Genomic DNA, 18668 nt, shown 5'->3' with positions numbered 1-18668 from the left:
TATTCCTTCAACTTGCAACACTTATTACAGTGAAAATGAACACTTAATGTACAAGCTTGTGTATGTACAATCTTACTGAGTTAAAAAACAAAATAGAGTGAATACTTTTTTTTTTTTTTTTTTTGCTGAGGAAGACTCACTCTGAGCTAACATCTGTTCCCAGTCTTCCTCTATTTTGTGTGTGGGTTGCCACCACAGCATGGTCCCCTGCAAGTGGTGTAGGTCCACACCTGGGAAGTGAACCTGGGCCACCAAAGCAGAGTGCTCCAAGCTTAACCACTGGGCCGCAGGGCTGGCCCCAGGACATTTCTTTTTTTAAATAAAAGCAATGAGACTTTAAACAGATGTTTGTTCTATCCTGTTTCCACTAGTGTTTGGATAGATCTTATCTGTCATTGGCTCACAAACAATTGGGTGGGTTGGTTTATGCATGCATACACATACAGACACACAGACTATAGTCATATTCTCTTTTCTATGACACCATCACCCTCAATTCCTATAATCAAATATTGTCAGAGTAGTATGGGAAAACCTAGTGTATTTACATTAATGAAAGATGGAAATGTATCTTATTAGTATGCTTATTCTCAAACTTTCGGCCAATATCTTTCCCCAAGATATCTTTAGTTCTCAGACATTCTAATTTTAGCAGATGGTGCCTTTGTTATGTATCACATTTCTGTGGGCTTTCTCTATGAGTTGATTACTAGCTCATTGATTTAGCTAGTAGGTTTAACAGATGTAGGTTTAGCATGTCTTTTTTTTTTCTGTTAAACCAGTGGTTTTTTTTGGTTTTTTTTGTGAGGAAGATCAGCCCTGAGCTAACATCTATGCCAATCCTCCTCTTTTTGCTGAGGAAGACTGGCCCTGAGCTAACATCTGTGCCGATCTTCTTCCACTTTATGTGAGACACCGCCACAGCATGGCCTGACAAGCGGTGCATCGATGCGCCCGCAGGATCCGAACCCAGGCCGCCAGCAGTGGAGCACACGCACTTAACCGCTACGCCAGGGGGCCGGCCCCTAAACCAGTGTTTTAATGGAGTATCTTATGTTTATTGTTACCAGTAAAGTAGTTTCACATACAAAGTTAAGAGTGGCCTCTAACATATGTGTCTTACCTTTTCTCTAGAACTGTCGAGTAATCCACCTCTAGCTACCATCCTTATTCCTCCTCATGCTCGGATTCAAGCAGCTGCTTCAACCCCTACAAATGCCACAGCAGCCTCAGGTGAGAACACATGAATCTCTTCCATAAAAACGTATTCTGTTTTTTAAAAAAGACATGATTACCTCCATTTTATTTCATTTGATGCATGTGAACATTTAATACCTTCCAAATATCAAAAACATAGCACAGCCAAGTGAATAAATGTGAATAAAATGTTGCTTTATTTCCAAAAAGCACAAAACAAAAGGACCCCATAAATACTTTATATGTAAGGTGTAAATATCTTATTATAGTGTTAAATTCTCTCACCTGAGTTTTTATTTTAGAGGTCATACTTTCCATATAATTTCTTGATTAATATATATCAAATGAGATGTTTATAGCAGAAAGCAATCTGTACAAATGTAATATTATTGAAGATAATTCATGTTAGTTCCATCATCCTGAATGTAAATTATATTAGTATACTAGCGAGGCAAATTTTCAACAAGTATAAAATATAGATTGGTATAGTTTAATCATTTCAAAGGGCTAAAACTGCAATGCAGATACATTTAACTAAGATTCAGATTAGAATGTGACTAGATCTTGTCTACCAAAAAAAAAAAAAAATGCCCACATGGTATCCCAGGTTACAGCTCAGGTTGTAATCAGCTCTGGCTGATTTTTATGTTGCTTTGCTACGGGTTACAGCAGTTAGCAGTTACAAAAAAAAAATATTTCATTGCTACGTGTATATTCTTATAGCTATTGAAATCAGATTTCAACATAAATATGGAAACTGACATTGGACTTTGATCCTGAGAGTTTACTTCAAAGTTGAAGTAAATCAGGGTATAAGGAATTTAATAGAGGAATAGTAGGCTGAGGGTGGAGCTAGAATTAATTTAGAGAAATGTGTGCCTTGAGTATTTTAATAGTTGCCAAAGAGGATTTCAGATATTGCTCTGAGCTTCCTAGTGGCTAAAGTAAACAAAGAAATGTTATTTGTTAAAATTTCCCATTGTTCATTAGATAAAAAGCCCACTGGTGGCTTAGGAGAAGCAAAGTGTTTCTGGCCCTGCTGTTTGAGAAGTCTTTCTCCCTGAGGGCCTCAGATTTGGTACATCAGAGAGAGAGTAAATGAAGTTCTTGTCACTATCCCAACAATAATTGTAATAGTGAGTTTATGTGGATATTTTAAGTGCCCATCAGTGTAAGCCAAAGGCATAACATCACAATATAGTTAAAGGAAAATAGTTTTCTTCAGGGCTAAAGTAGTGAGGGCCAAGTATGTCACCAAACATACCTCAGGAAATGCTGGTCTAGATGAAGGGATCGACTGTATGACATTAGAGGCTCCTGTATGTATATATGTGTATATATATTTTAAATAAGAAGTTGACAATTATATTCTTTATTAAGACCTTAAAATATACATACTCCCTGTTGTCTCTCTTAGGTTCAGTTTTCTTATTCATAAGTCAGGAATAGTAAATACCCACTGCATAGAGTTGTGAGAAGGAAGATATAAAGTGTACAGAGTGCTTAGCCAGTGTTGTGTTCAGAGTTCAGATAGTGACTGCAGGTGAGCTGAGTAAGCCCTGCTGACAGCATTGCTGTGTATAACAAGAGCCATCAGAGTTCATACTTTTTAGTTCACTAATCTTAGGAATCTTAGGAATCTTAACTTTAAGTACATCTAATAGAAGAAAAAAAGCTACCATGTACAGAGATAGGAATAGGAATAATTATATAATAACAAAAAGGAGAACCAATCTGATCTAAATGATCAACACTAGGAAATTGTTTCAATACATTATAGAATCTCCATTTTTATTTAACCATAAAAAAACAATTGTAATGAAGCTTGTAGACATTTGTGGAACTGTCTTAATTTATGTGGAGAAAATCCAAAAATCTTACCATGTTGGTAATTGTGCCAACAATGTGGATAGGGACTAGACAGAGGTATACAAAAATTAAAACAGTTGTTTTAAATTAATGGGTACAGATGTTGATTTTTTTTTTTTCCTCAAAAAATTTCACATTCTTTTTAAATTGTTTTTAAAATACCTCAGTAGCTGGGAGCATTATAGTTGATCATGGCTCTGATTGACATGAAAAACTCTTGAAAATTACACGTACTACTCTCAGTCCATAAAGTATAATTTCTCATTTTGATTTTTATTATATATAAATTCTGATTTTCTCCACACCCCCAATAGATCCTCTCATTCACTTCATTTGGGAGACCATTTATCTAGACCATCTAGAATAATAAATCTTGAGAAGTTGTAATTTTACTAGTCAAATATCAACCACTTTAGAGATCATCTGGTCCAATGCTAGATGAGTTAAGTGTGAAATGTGGTAGGGAATTTCAACTAGAGCAGTTTTCTCTCTTCATCTGTTTTGTACATCAGTCTTCTGGGTAAGATTTCTTTCAGTGCAATGGGTCTGCTATTAAAACCAATTTGAAAACCACTGATTTCAGTTCACCTCTCTTATTGTCTGTTGAGAACTAGTCATCTATCCTAAGCTTATGTATATTCAGTAACTGCAAGAATGAGCACATTCCATCTTTGTATCACTCTCTTAGAAGGTTTATCCTTTTTTCACTCTGAAATTTGTCCCCCTATACCTTCTTCCATTCAGTGATCCTACTCTGGGGTTATATAGAACCAACCCAATCCTTAACATGCAAAAGTCATTCAAATTGTAATGATGGCTAACAAGCCCTCCATACTACTGAAGATTTTAAATCCTAACCCTGAATATATTCTAAAGTGTCAGGGTTTTAGGTTTTCTATACAATTATATATCATCTGCACATTTCATAAACAGATCAATTTTTTGCCTTTATCCAAGCAACTAATAAAATATATCAAGGACAAGCCAGGGCCTACTAGACGTTTTTTTGCCATTACTGAAATTACTGATAAAATAAATTAATGAGACTGGGCAAGGCTTACTAGAGATTATTCTGGTGGCAATTCTGAGTGATTATTCTGAGTGATTGGTTACCCCTCTTGTAGTTTGCTTAGCTGCAGACCAACCTTGCGATAGTCATTTATGTAATAATGTTATGAAAAACTTTGTAAAATGCTTTGCTGTTGTCAAGAAAACTTTCAGATTTTTTCCGTCAATAAAGTAACTCTATCAAAGATGGAAATTAAACTTTTTTTTTTTAAGACTTAGGAAATTTCTAGTGCCTAAATATTTGTAAACTGTGAATTTCTGTAATCCATTTTAGAATTTGTTTATTGGAGTATAGATTCTGGATTTAAAGACATTTAAAATGTGTAGATTGCCCTCACCTTCCTTGGGCTGCATTTTGTTTATTAGGATTTTTGTTATATCCTTTCCAGGTTGAAAACCCTTCTAACAGAAAAGGGAATCATAATAGGAGTTGGACAAGGTCTGTCTTCTCTGTCTTTTTACCTGGTCAGGGGGCTTAACTTTTCGTGATCTTGCTTTGAAAACCTTTTGCTGTTACCCTATTTAAACCAAATCTGGCCTATTCTTACAGGTTCACATTGTTATTTTCTATTCTTCCTTAGATATGTGCCCTTCTTCTAGAAGTTATATGTTTTTTAAATTATGAACTCATTAGAGAAAACCCTGTTAGTTGGTTTCTTTGGTTCATTTCTGTTTACTTGGCATTGAGATTATTTACAATCGCTTGGTCAGAATTTTGTTTTTTATAATTTTCTATTTCTTGTCAATTATTAGCCCCTTTTGAAGACAATCATACCTATTTGTCCTCTGAACTTTTTGAAATCCATTTTGCTAAAGTCATGGTTCAGATTTAGCCAGGGCCGGCGACCCCCTTTCCTTACTAGTACAGTTATTTTTACCCCAGAATTCCTATCATCTTCTGCATCACCAGCCAATTCTTTCTAGTTGGGCGGAAGTAAACCCAGAATAATTTCTCCCATTGTTTATTTGTTTCCACTGATTTTGAGAGATAAAGTTAAATTAGGTCAATGTATCAAATGTTTATTTTCCAAAATGACAGTTACCATCCTTTCGTCCTCTCCCTAAGTACTAGTATCCTTTGTCTCTGCCACTTTTACAGTGTGCATTGGGAAAGCTGTATCCATCTCCAGTCTAGTTTTATGCCCTCAAGTGTTCTTTTTCCTAACCTTGTCCTTTGTGTTTTCTCTTTATCTTTAACCCGAATGTATGTGGAATTTCATAAAAGTATACAACTTAAAAAAACACAGGAATTTTTCTCTATTGAAGATGTAATATATAGTTATTTTAAAAAATAAAAATTTCCCATATTCTCACTTCCGAAGATAAACAAAAGTAACATTATTTTATGTTTTAGTCTATTTATGAATGGACAGAGAGACATATTTTTTTTTTTTAACGGGCTTATGCTATTTGGGGGATGGGACTTTATGACTATATAGTATTCTAAGCCTGTACTATAATTTATTTAACTTAATTCCTTGTTCTTGGACATTTGGGTTGTATCTCAGTTTTTAGAAGTAGAATTGCCAAGTCAAAAGATATGAAGAATTTTTAAGTTTTTGATACATATTGTCAAATTGCCTTCCAGAAAGCCTGTCCCAGTCTACAATGCCCATTGGCAGTGCACATATTTTTCTGTTTCTCCATTACCTTAACACTAGCCAGCCCAGATTAGGGAAGAGGGGAGGTGCAGCATGCCTGTGCACACATGCAAATTTTTAGACATTGCCAACTTTGTAGCCAGAGAATGTGGGTGTCTTTTTTAGGAACAGTGCTATACCCATTTCCTCCTATTGGCTCTGTGTTTGCAGTAATAGACTTCCATCTACATATGCCAGTTTAACAAATTCACTGACACCAATGAGGTTGTATCTACCCTGTTTTAGGGTTTCAAGTTCACTTGCCGAGTTTGTATATAGATAGCTAAAGTCAAACCTGCTTAGTCATTATTTTCACCAGAGCAGTGCTAAGTATCACTTCTAGGAAACTGTTTCTTTTTATGCAAAACATTTTCTCTTCTATTAAGTCAAAATTTTTACCTGGGTTTTCCCCCCTTCTCCAAAAGTAAAGTAAAATCTTCTTGATTAAATTGGCGAATGTCCTGTCAGACACTCTTCCGAGTGTTCTTCTAATGTTCCTCAGTTCCTTGCTTGAAGTCACCTGCTTCTAGTCGTATGTCTTCTCTTATTCTTTATTCCTAAATTAGGTCTTTTAACTTAAAAGATGAAAATCCTTCCTGTGTCCCTATGGCCTTCAGTTCCCTACCTTGAACACCCCACCCTCTTAATTAAAATGTGCTCTGCCCCTGAGCTCAGAGCAGCTAAGATCTCTCTGCTGCTGGCAGATCAAATGTAACCAGTCTTGTTGACAAGCCCTCCAGGTTTGCTGGTGGATTGGTTGGCTCACTGGCATCTGAATTTCAGTTCTGTTTTTGAAATGACTGAAGCCACCTTGATGTCTTGTACCACACCTTGTCCTTAAAATAACATGAAAAGAGAGGTGATGATGCTCTGCTGAGGAGGATTTCTTTTCCCCTCCCTCTCCCTCATTATTACACATGCAAAATTGTCAAAATCATAGTAGACATTATAAAGAGAAAAATGAAAATTGAGTCCTTCTCCGTATAGGTGATACTTTGATTTCATGAGTGTAGATTATGATTTCAGTTTAAATATAAGCTTGGGGTGTACCTTTGATTCTCTGAGTCATGGTCTTATTTGTTCATGTGTCAGTTAATATTAATATCCAAGACATATTTTTATAGTAGAGGCATTTTCACTTGGAACAGCTTGAATCAGAATATCCTGAGTTAGCTACACAGTATAAATAACATATCCCAGGCTGCCAAAATTTTATCTTTTAGAGGAGTTGACCTGTCATGAGACATTTCTGACTATTATAGAAAGAGGATAGCTGGTGAATAGAAACACATAAAATGGGCTTAGGAGAGCACAATTAAGGAAATAAAAATATACTTAAAGTTCCCAAATATAAAGTACATGTAAAACACAAAAAAGATTTGATGTCTGAAATATGCTCTTTTATTGATATGTCAATAATAGAAATATTAAAAATATAATGATTTTATAGCTTTTGAGAACTTGAAATGTGTTTAGGGTAAATAAGGAACTAAATTTTTATTTTTATTTAATTTCAAGTCAATTTAAATAGTGTAGCTAGCGGCCACGTTATTAGAGAGTGCAGACAGAACATTTCCATCATTGCTGCTGGGCCGGATAGTGAACACGTGTATCAGTTAGAAGCCTTTAACTTTTATAGACCCGTATTTCTGGAATACTGATTCATGGTGGCAGAGCCTTTGGAGCCCCAGCTCCTAGGTTTTCCTGTCCTTTCCTCCCACTTGGTTTCCTTATTTTTTATTCTCTTTTTATTTAAACCCTTTGGCAACAGTTTAAATGTGGGACCCTGCATTCATTCTCCTTCCTGTTCTCATTTGCGCATTTGATCAGACACATTTGAAGGGAGAATGGACAGGATACTTGCTGATGCATTAGATGTAGGGGGTCGGGAAAGTGAAGAATCAAGGTTGAGAACTTTTGGTTTATGACCTGAGCAACTAGGTGGGGCAGTTTGCTCAATATTGAGACAGCTGCCCATCAAATCCATGACTCAGTTATCTAGCGACTCTTACAGATCTCTGAGAATCTGGAAAAAAACTATGGATCTTCTCCTAGAAAAGTGTATTCATATCACATATGGAATTTTGCACATAAAAATTTGCTTGAGGACAAAAATCACAGCCTCATGGACTCTTTTGGGAACTTGATCCCTTAGGGCTTCACCCTTGGCTTCACTGTGGGATTGCCCAACTTGTTGTTTTTACCTCTGAAGTCACACAGAATAAAATTGGTTTCAATAAATCCATGCACAAATTCCCTTTCTCATATCCTGTACAAAAACCGTAGACCCATAGACTCTTCTCAGAATTAGGGAAAAAACAATTGATCATCTGATGCAGTCTTCCTTGTCTTATATAGTGTGTTGGGAGCATACCTAATTTTGTAGAGGGAGTTGGTCAGTGGTGCTCTCTCGGGCTTGTGAGCATAAACCCTAACTGGCATTTAAGTTCTTTAACATGTATGTATGTATTAGCTATCTGTTGCTACACGTCAAGATACCCCCAAATTTAGCAGCTTAAAACAAGTAAACATTTATTATCTCACACAGTTTCTGTGGGTCAGGAATTCAGAAGCAGCCTAGCTGGATCAGGTTCTATGTCAGGGTCTCTCCTGAGGTTATAGTCAGAATGTCAGCCAGGGCTGCAGACATCAAGTCTTGCCTGGGGCTGAAAGATCTGCTTCCAGGATGGCTCATTCACGTGATTAGCAGATCTGTGCTGGCTGTATGCAGGAGGTCTCAGTTCCTCACCATGTGTACCTCTCCATCATGCTACTTGAGTGTCTCACATTGTGGCAGCTGGCTTCCCCTAGACCAAGTGATCCAAGAAAGAGGACAAGGTGGGTGGAAGCCACAGTGTCTTTTATGTCCTAACCTTGGAAGTCACCATTATTTCTGCAATATTCAACCCTCTTCACTGGGGGAAGGGACTATATTAGAGCAGGGTCACCAAGCGGCATGACTGATTGGGGCCATCTTGGAAGGTGGCTACCACAGTGTATAAGAATGGTCTTATACCTTCCTCCCCCGAAGCTGATTATTCTCTCCATTCCCCCTCAAGTCCATCCTTGGTTTGCTTGTTTTGTAGCAGCATCAGAAGGGCGATAATGGGCATCAGCTTCTAGGAAACTTGGAAGTCAGTGAAATATCAGCTCTATAGTTGTTTCTAAAAGACTTGTATCTCTGTATACCCCATATAGACTGTTTGAAAATTAGAAAATAAAATAACTAAATGTACTTTTAATTCTTATCATAGATTCACTGATCTATTTTAATGTAGTAACCCTTTTAAGATAATAAAAATAGGCTTCTAGAAATCACAGTGGATTATGTAGGGGTTAGGTCTGAATGAAAGTCCCCTTAAGCTCTTTTCTTCCTTTGCTAGGAAATCTTTTCTGCTGTCCCCTACTGCTCATGAAGGTCATCATTCCTTTTCTCTGCTCCCTCTGTGCTCAGCTCTCCCACGTGTTAGCTCTGCGACCTTGGGCACATTACTTAATCTCTTTGTGCCTCTATTTTCCCATTTGTAAAATGAGGGCAATAATTGTGCCAATTTCTTGGAGTTGCTGGGGGAGCTGAATGACGTGCTTGCAATGTACTTAGTGTGATGTCTGGCACATTGGTAAACACTCAGATGTTAACTGCTGCCACTGATATTTATTGTGGTAGTGATGGTGGCTATTGTAGTCACACTAAACTATAAACGTATGTATTTTTAGTTGTCTCTTTCACCTTTCCATTTATTGAACAATTACTATAAGCCAAGTACTATGCTAAGCACTTCATAGGCCTTATTTCATAGGTAGGTGGTATTATCACCATTTTACAGATGAGGAAATTGAGGGGTAGGGAGGTTAAATAACTTGTTCCAAAATCACACAGCTATTAAGTTGTACACCTAGGTCTCAGACTCAATAAAGGTTGTGGAATTGGATTAGATTTAAGAAAGATGTATCAGTATCTTTCTGATATATCATATATCAGTGTGAATTTCAGAGGAACATCTCAAGACTAGCTACATGAGACTGTACAGTCAGTCTTTGATTATTCGTCATTGGATTGGATGCTTTATAATCAAAAGATCTGAGCATATCCTTTAAACCCTAATGCCAGGGAACATTACTTTTACCAACACAAATGTAAAGGGGGGAATGCAGGAGAATCAAAATGAGCTTTGTTGCTTTTAAAGAGTTATTGTTTGAATGTTTGAGAAGAAAAGCTATAGAAATTACAGTAAACATCCAAATCTAGTGACAATTTATCAGAATTTTAAATTAATGAACATTTTTATTATAGAAGTCTCATATTAATTCAGTTGTGTAAAATAAGCTTACAGAATTGACGGTGGGAGCAGAATACTCATGTACCAAGAAGAACTGACGAAATGTAGCTTTGTTCAGTCAGTGGGCTGGGCGGTCTGTGGAGCTCCTATTGAGTTTGTAGAACGCCACGGTTTTTTTGTTTTGCTTTTCTCCTCCCTGTCCTTTGTCTCCCTCTGAAAAACAGAGGAACTCTGTTTTTCTTGGCAAGGAAATTTGATTTTAAGTGGAGTTCATTGCCCTAGGCAAAGGTTTTTTTTTTTTGATGAATGAGTACAGTGCTATGACTTTTGGTATCAAAGATATTTGTAATCAAAATAAGTGGCTGTTAAAATTTTACTCATAAGTGATTTGGAAATAATTCAGAGAAAAAATATGAGATCATTAAATTACAAACCTGAGGAATAGGAGTGCCTTTTCAAATTTTATTGTTCAGAAGGTGAATTCGTTTCTGGTTATATGCCCACTTAAAAGCTTGTGCTTTTTATTATGGTCATACAGGCAGCCTTGAATTTATCCAAGGAAAGGGAGACTAGTTTAGGGCATGTCCTAAGCTCACAGGTAATAGCCAGTGAAAGGACATCTGCAGATAGTAGCTCAAGAGGATTTCGCCCAAGAGCAAATGAACATCATGGGCTAGGTGCCACATCCTTGAGCTCTGGTGGATGTTGCCAATGTAGCTGATGGCTGCCATGGCCAGAGCTGCTAACAGTGCTGGTATGTGTCCTGATGTCATCGTCAAGCAGATCAATTCCTGATAATTGGTGACTCTCTTAAGTCCTGGGGAAGACCAGAATGTGACAGTTTTACCTGTCATCTTCACATGCTGAAGATGAGAGCAAAGTGCTGTTTGATGATGATCGTGCAAGGTGCTGAGTGTCATCCAAAGCACAGGAAATGCTACAGTGAGCTTGGATTTGTGATGAACATTATAATTCTGAGATAGCTCTGGGCCTTTCAGGCTTTCTCTGGACTGTTGTTTTTAATGCAGCCTGTGCCTAAATTAGGAAAAAGAATGTTTTTCTTGAGAAAGGTTTACAGGAACCTGTGGCCTGGACAGGAATTGATGTTAGGTGATATTGATGCACAGAATTTGGATGATCGTTGAGAGTAAAACTCCTGCTAAAGAGGGCCTATCCAAGAAAGACTAGGGGTTGTGAATGAAGCATTAGACACAGTTACTTACTGATTATTGGAAAAGGCTGCTTATCTGCCTTTGGAGAATAGATTCTATGTCATCTCCTCTCTCCTGCCACCTGTCCATGTGCCATACCGATGAGTGAATAGGACTCCATGCCATGGGCAATATGAATCTCATGCATGGACCCTGATGCATAATGTATACACTTATTTGCATGAAAACAGGATTAGAAGCAGCTGCAAGTGTTTTGAAGGAAATTAAATGAATTGACCATAACCATTCAAATTCAGAGATATAAACATTTCTTCCTCAAAGTCTGAGTTAAATGTGTGTAAGGGTAAATTGTTTTGAGGGCAGGATAATCAGGAATTTAGAAAAGAAGTAAAATTTTTATAGAGTGGCCATTAAAATGATAAACTGAATAGCTAATCCTTGTTAAAGAGTTCCTTTGTGTCCTTGGGGTCTTTTGTTTCTCACTCTAATGAAAAAATTCAAAGTAGAAAGATCCAAGGATCACATGTTGCATTCAGCAATGACATTGTTTACTCTACACATGATAGGACATGGGAGAGCTACAGTCTCCATAGAGATGAAACTTGTGGGTCTGTTTTTTGGTGTTGCCAGCCTTGATGGCCAAGGGTGGTGTGACTTCTAGGGAGATGGCTTTTGGAAGTTGCCCATCCCAGTCAAGCTACCTCTCTTCTTGCTCAGGGCTTAGTGTGAAGTGTTGGGGAGAAAATTTGCCCAGCAGTATATTCCCAGTCATTTGTGATGGCTGGGATGACAGAGATGCAACTTGACTAACCACTGAAACGGCAGTCCGTTGCCTACCCAAGATGGAGAGCCAGTCTGGACACAAATGCCCACTTAAACGTTAGTGGATGCTGTGAAATAATAATGGACCTTAAAAAGGGGGGTGGGAGGGTTAAAGATGGTTGTCAAGTCATACATATTTCCAAAGGATTAGGCAAAATAAGCTCAGTGCCAAGATATTTGACTATAAGATGCTTTATTGAATTGAATAAGTGAATTTGTACTACAGTAGTTATTTCTTTTTTGCTGATTGTCTTCCATTTCTATGAATAATGAAGAGGGACTGTGCTTAGAAAGCAAGCAATGAATTTAATTTATGCCTAATGCTTCTGCCTATCAACACTGACCCATATTACTTTCACTGCCCCACCCATTTCACCCACTTAAGCAGATGGCATATTGTAACATGGCTCAGAATTTTTAGCAAGTTTTCCCAGCTGTGCATTGTTCATTTATTTTCAAGTGAGCTAGACTCCAACTGAGTATTCATGCACAGCTAAGCCCAGCTATAGCAAGAGCTTTGACAGAAATGGTGTCTGGCTCCGAGTCTGTAATTTATTCAAAGACACTCTCTTCCCTGCACCAAGACCAGATCAAGGTGTGGACTTAGTTCTAAGCAGAAAGAAATTCAGATTTCATAGTATTGGCCATACTTAAAACAACATTCTAGATACAGCTTGAAAGACCACACAGCTCACAGTTCACAGTTGAGACAGTGTACTTTTCTCTTTGGGGTTTTAGAGCATTGCTCATACTCTCTCTTGGGGCTTTTGATTTGCAGATGCTAATGCTGGAGACCGTGGACAGACCAATAACGCTGCTTCTGCATCAGCTTCCAACTCCACCTGAGCAAGTCCCGAGCAGCCAGCTGCACAGGAGAAACCACCAGTTACTTGAGTGTCACTCAGCAACACTGGTCACGTTTGGAAAGAAAATTAAAAAGAGAAAAAAAACCTGTTCATTTTAGTGTTCAATTTTTTTATTATTGTTGTTGTTCTTATTTAACCTTGTAAAATATCTATAAATACAAACCAATCTCATTGTATTCTCACTTTGAGGGAGATCCAGGGGGTGGGAGGGCTTGTGGGGAGGGAAGCGGAGCACTAGAACACACAATCTCTCTCCCACGACAATCTTTTTTTTATCAGAAGTCTGCTGTTGTATACTTTAAAAACAGGACTCCTGCTTCATGCCCCTTCCACAAAATAAGAAAACTTTGTTCTGTGCTGAAGGTTTTTTGAACTTGTTTTCTTTTAAAGTCAAGTGTAAGACTTTGGTATAGTGCACAGCTTGAAATTGGTTGGGAGCTTTTAGCAGGTGTAACTCAGTGGGGACTTAGTGTCACTTGTAAAATTAATCCATATCCTCGGGTGTTTGAAGACTCGCCTTTGTCGTGTTGGTGGCAGGTGTGGCAGACAAAAAGGAAAGTGTATCATTTGTAATCCAGGGAAGTCAATAAAATTGCAACTATAAGGGGAAGATTCTTAATTGATTTGTCTTTAAGGTTTTGTTTTGCTCTGAATTAGTGCTAGTGGTGAAGAAACTTAGTAGGAGGCTGTCAGAGGAGGACCGTGCGCGCTCCATGGGTGGATCTTGGTTTGCCTGACCAAAGGTTCTTTGCAGATCGCAGTACAGTTTTAAACTAGTGACCTAGGAGAAAACTGAAAAAGGTGTTCAGCCGGCCACTCTGGCTGCAGAGGTCAAAAGCTGATGGACCTGGAGGAAAGGGACAGGCCGGGAGCAGATCTCACCACTGTGAATGAATTTGTCCAGATTGTTTTCTAAAGTTGCTTCCCTTGGAAAGATTCACTTGAGGACATTATAGTTAAATAATGTGAACTGTAACAATCTACTGGTTTATTTTTCATATTTTTTAATTGCAAATTGAGCTTGCAGAAATTGCCACGTTCTGCACATAGTTCTAATTTAAAATCCAAACCAGAATCTGTATTTAATTTCAGCTTTTTTTAACCTCATGCTTTTTAAATTTTATTTATTGATGCATGTCAGATAGGCCACTATGATTTTAGATGGTAGGAATATTAAAAACTACACATCAAAATGATATGAACAGTCACTTGTACCTGCTGACTTTATAGGAAAAGCCGATTATATAAATATGTGTATATATGTTATATATACATAGATTCAATACTGCCTTTTGTTTTTGTTTTTTTGTCCACAGTATCAAAATCAACTGGTTGAAGCATGAGAAGAACATATACCCCCCTACACCCAGTTACGAGTTTTTGTTTCTGTTTTCTTTGTGTATCAGTGAATGGTGTAAGAATCAGTCTCTGTTTTTGAAGAAAAAGCAATATTCCTTGGAAAGCAAGGAGGATTGAAGGATTATGTTTGCAGTGAGGAAATAGATTTTCACAACAACTTTGTTTTATACTTTTAAGGTTGACATCTATGTGGGCCTTATATACTCTAAAATGAACCTTAGTCACCTTGGTGCTTATGGGCCATTACTTGACCTATGAATCTTTAAGGCACAATCAGTTGTACTTTACATGTAAAGATTACTTGAGTGATGGCCGCCTTTCCCTCCTCCCTGCTCCCTCCCCGCACACCTTCCAAGGTTAGCTGATAGCTGTGGGGCTGCAGAGCTGAGCCCTAGACTGTGTGACCTCCTTCCCCCTCCTCATTGCCCCCTTAGGTCATGTTCGGGATCTCGCCCTCCTGGTGATTTGGGAGTAGAGTCTCTTGACAGCCCTCACGCAGGTCCCAGCACCCTGTCCTGCTCTCCAAGTGTGTGTGACTCTCCCAGAGGGTCCAAATGCCTGCTGAAGTGAACCAGTACCCAGAAAGGCAACTGTGAGCCATCCTAGTTTTCACTCACTCTTTGGCTAAGCTCTTAGGCCACAAGGGGGCCTCAAGAGTCTCAAACCTCTGATTATATGAGAGTTCGTGAGAAAGGAAATACACTCAGTCAAACCAAATCAAACGAACTTTACTTTTCATAACGAGCTTCTGAGAGCTCATTAAGATTTGAAAACAGTCTGAATCAAAGTATTTGGCAGCATGATTCCTAAAGGGAATGGCTCTGATAGACGATTTTCAGAAAGGATTTATGAAGAAGCTGAACAGCAGGTCTGTACAGAGAAATGGACCTGCGTTCAGACCAAACTGCCCCGCCAAACGTTTGGACACAGATGCTACTCTGGACTTGGTATACTTGCTGGAGTCTGTAAAAATCCATGCTTGTTTTAGGAAACACTCCCCACCCCCCACCATAAATGGGGTAAGAGAAGAAGAGAAAGAAGGCAGATGCTTTTTTCTCACTTTATTGTTTGTGTGTGAGGGCTGAGGTGCGTGGTTTTTCTTTCTCAAGGATCATGACAGGATCACAACTCTTTTGTACAAGTGAGATCCAGGTCTCTGAATATCTTTTTGTAAATAATAATAATAATAATAATAATAAAGCTCCTCACCAAATTCAAGCTTGTACATTATATTTTCTTTCAGTGTTTTTAAATTTAAGTTTTATTGTTTTGTATGTAAATATGTGGACCCAGGAACTGTTATTAATGAGCAAAAAGTTACTGTTCAGGGCAGTGATTCTGTTTAATAATCAGACAAAATGTAGACGAGCTTTTTAAAGCCATATAGTTTTAACTCTGTACAGTAGGTACCGGCCTGTATTATTGTAACAATAACTCTAGCAATGTATAGTGTATCTATATAGTTTGGAGTGCCTTCGCTGCCATGTATTTGTTTTTGTTTTGGTTTTGGTTTTCATTTTTAAATTTTAATTGGTTTCTCTATCCATGTCTCCCTGTCCCACCCTTTCCCCTTGAGATAGTAGCTCACTCCTAACACAGTGTCTTTGCCCCTTCCACGGTTAAGTTGCAGTGATGCCGTGCTCAGGAGTGGAAAGAGGAAACCATGTTCATAATCTCGTTTCATTCACGCCCTGCCTGTGTTCTGATTCTGAGCATCTGTTTCCTCCTCGGTAGCAGTGACCGGTTTCATTTCATACTTAGTCCATCCAGGGAGTTAGAGTAGTGCCAGGGAGCCCTAGAGCTGGAGGATAGCAAATAGATTAGCTTTTGCCTGTCTTGACCCCAAACCCTAACCATGGGTCTTACAAACAGCAGATTGCAGGAGCCTTCCATGCTCTCTCTCCTCCTTACCTACTTCCCTTGCAAATGAGAGAGAGAGAGAAACAACGGGTTTTATAAATCAGAGTTTCTTAGTAGTGTCAGGTTTTGATACGTCAGTGGTCTAAACTGCTCTAGTGCGATTACTAGGTTACTGCACGGGGTGCCCCGGGCCCATAGAGGACTGTTGTTTTAGCCCATCCCTCCCTCCTGCCGCTTCCACCCCCTTCCATGAAATGTCATTATTTTAATTAAAAAAAAAAAAAATCAGTGTAATTCTTACTGTGTGCCCATCATGAAGGCCTTTGTTGAAAGAAAAAAGTCAAGATTATTTGTTTTGCCTCCAAGTACTCCATATAAGATGTCTTGAGTAGAAGAAAAAACAAACTTTACCAAACCAAAGGTTGCTATTTTTGAAACATCGTGTGTTCATTCCAGCAAGGCAGAAGACTGCACCTTCTTTCCAGTGACATGTTGTGTCATTTTTTTAAGTCGTCCTAATTTTTAGACACGTTTTTGGTTTATGTTTTAACAAAGCCTGCCTAACCAGTCATCTTGTCTGCACCAATGCAAAGGTTTCTGAGAGGACTGTTGTATTCTCTATCCCTGTGGATATAAAGACACTGGCATTTCATTTCTTTTTCCCTTCCCTTTTTAAAGGATTTAACTTTGGAATCTGCCAAAGGAAGTTTGGCCAATGCCAGATCCCCAGCAGTTTGGGGGTTTTTCTTTGTTTTAAACCAAAATTGTATCTGATTCCTCTTGTTCATGTTAGCCATCATCTAATCACAGAGCCGAACACTTTCTCCCCTATATAGAAAAATAAACTAAGCGTGCTTTACAATAAAATCTGTCTTTTCTGGTAGAAGCCTGAGCCACTGAAAATAAGAGAGACAACTAGAAGCACAGTAGCGTCCCAGACTAAGTTCTATGTTCGAGAGGCTTTGAAAGTAATCCCTGGGGTTTGGATTATTTTCACAAGGGTTATGACTTTTGTTCAAGTTTGTTGCTCCGTTTTGCACCTCTGCAATAAAAGCAAAATGACAACCAGTACATAAGGGGTTAGCTTGACAAAGTAGACTTCCTTGTGTTAATTTTTAAGTTTTTTTCTTACTATATCTGTCTACAGGCAGATACAGATAGATGTATGAAAACGTGCTTGCCTGTAAAATTTGCATTTCTAAATGTGTTGCCGATGGATCACTTGGGCCTGTACACATACCAATTAGCGTGACCACTTCCATCTTAAAAACAAACCTAAAAAAATTTATTATATATATATATATATATATATAAAGGACTGTGGGTTGTATACAAACTATTGCAAACACTTGTGCAAATCTGTCTTGATATAAAGGAAAAGCAAAATCTGTATAACATTATTACTACTTGAATGCCTCTGTGACTGATTTTTTTTTTTCATTTTAAATATAAACTTTTTTGTGAAAAGTATGCTCAATGTTTTTTTTCCCTTCCCCGTTCCCTTGTAAATACATTTCGTTCTATGTGACTTGGTTTGGAAATAGTTAACTGGTACTGTAATTTGCATTAAATAAAAAGTAGGTTAGCCTGGAAATGAAATTAAAATTCACAAGTGTGTGGTCTTTATTTCAGTACCCAACTCTCTTCTTCACCCTGCCTATTTTGTCACTGCAATATGTAGTCACATCACCGTCTCCGTTCCTCCAATTAGAGAAACATGAACCTTTGTTATAAAAATCAAGATACAAACATTAGTTCTCATTCTTTCCAATGATCTTATTCCATTGTGTAGCCCCAAGAGGTGCAGCTTCCATCTTGGAAACCTTTGGATTTGATGTAGAGGAAGCTTTGCAGACACTGCTTTGAAAAGAAATAAAATCCCTTAAAGGGACAAATTTTTAAAACGTGTATAAGCTGCTGTCTTTGATTACTATGTTCATGGTTTGGTGTAGCTGTATTTTAACTTTCATCCCACTAGTAATGGTCTTTGGGAGTATCTGAAAAATATATGAACACCACAAACAGTGGGGCTGTACCTCCCGGGTAACCAACACATGTTGTGTTTTGAGTCTGCTCATTTCCAATCCTGGATGATGTATGTAAACATGTTATGTCTCTTAGTGCAAAAAGAAACAACATTTTTTTAGGGCTGGCTCACTCTGTCAGGCCTAATTTAAAGGCTAGATATAAAGTCATGTGACTGCTGCTTCAATAAAAGCATTTATATTGGATAAAGTCGGGTCCTCTCCTTATTTACTTATTTATTGTGGTGGTGGGGCTGGCTGATTCCACTAATATTTGTGAAGTAGATACATTTACCAGTGTGTGGGGGTTTGGGAGTATCAGCGCTAACATGTAAGATGTTACTTGTGGGATGGGCCTCCTGATGGCATTGAAGTGCGTTTGTTTGGGATTCACTTAACACAGTGTGTTAAATGACCTACAAGATAGCCTTTTGACTTAAAATCCTGACAGATTGCATTTCTGATTTCTAAGGTCTCCCAAAAAGTACTGGCCAACCAGTCCTTTGAGATC

At 38.1% G+C, this 18668-nt stretch overlaps 1 protein-coding gene across 2 annotated transcripts in view; it reads left to right on the top strand.

Moving 5' to 3' along the window:
* The window catches only part of GSK3B (glycogen synthase kinase 3 beta), a 202135-nt gene extending 184532 nt beyond the window's left edge, over window positions 1-17603 (top strand). For both annotated transcript variants that reach the window (XM_058555863.1, XM_058555862.1), the window contains 2 exons: window positions 1135-1233; window positions 12827-17603. In XM_058555863.1, coding sequence (XP_058411846.1) covers window positions 1135-1233; window positions 12827-12894 — 167 coding nt within the window. In that variant the 3' untranslated portion in view covers window positions 12895-17603. The remainder of the gene's footprint in view (window positions 1-1134; window positions 1234-12826) is intronic.
* Window positions 17604-18668: the final 1065 nt, after the last annotated feature.

This window comes from Diceros bicornis, chromosome 15 (assembly GCF_020826845.1).
Source record: "Diceros bicornis minor isolate mBicDic1 chromosome 15, mDicBic1.mat.cur, whole genome shotgun sequence".
NCBI classification, from domain to species: Eukaryota; Metazoa; Chordata; class Mammalia; order Perissodactyla; family Rhinocerotidae; genus Diceros; species Diceros bicornis.
This window is presented reverse-complemented; position numbering and strand designations above follow the sequence as displayed.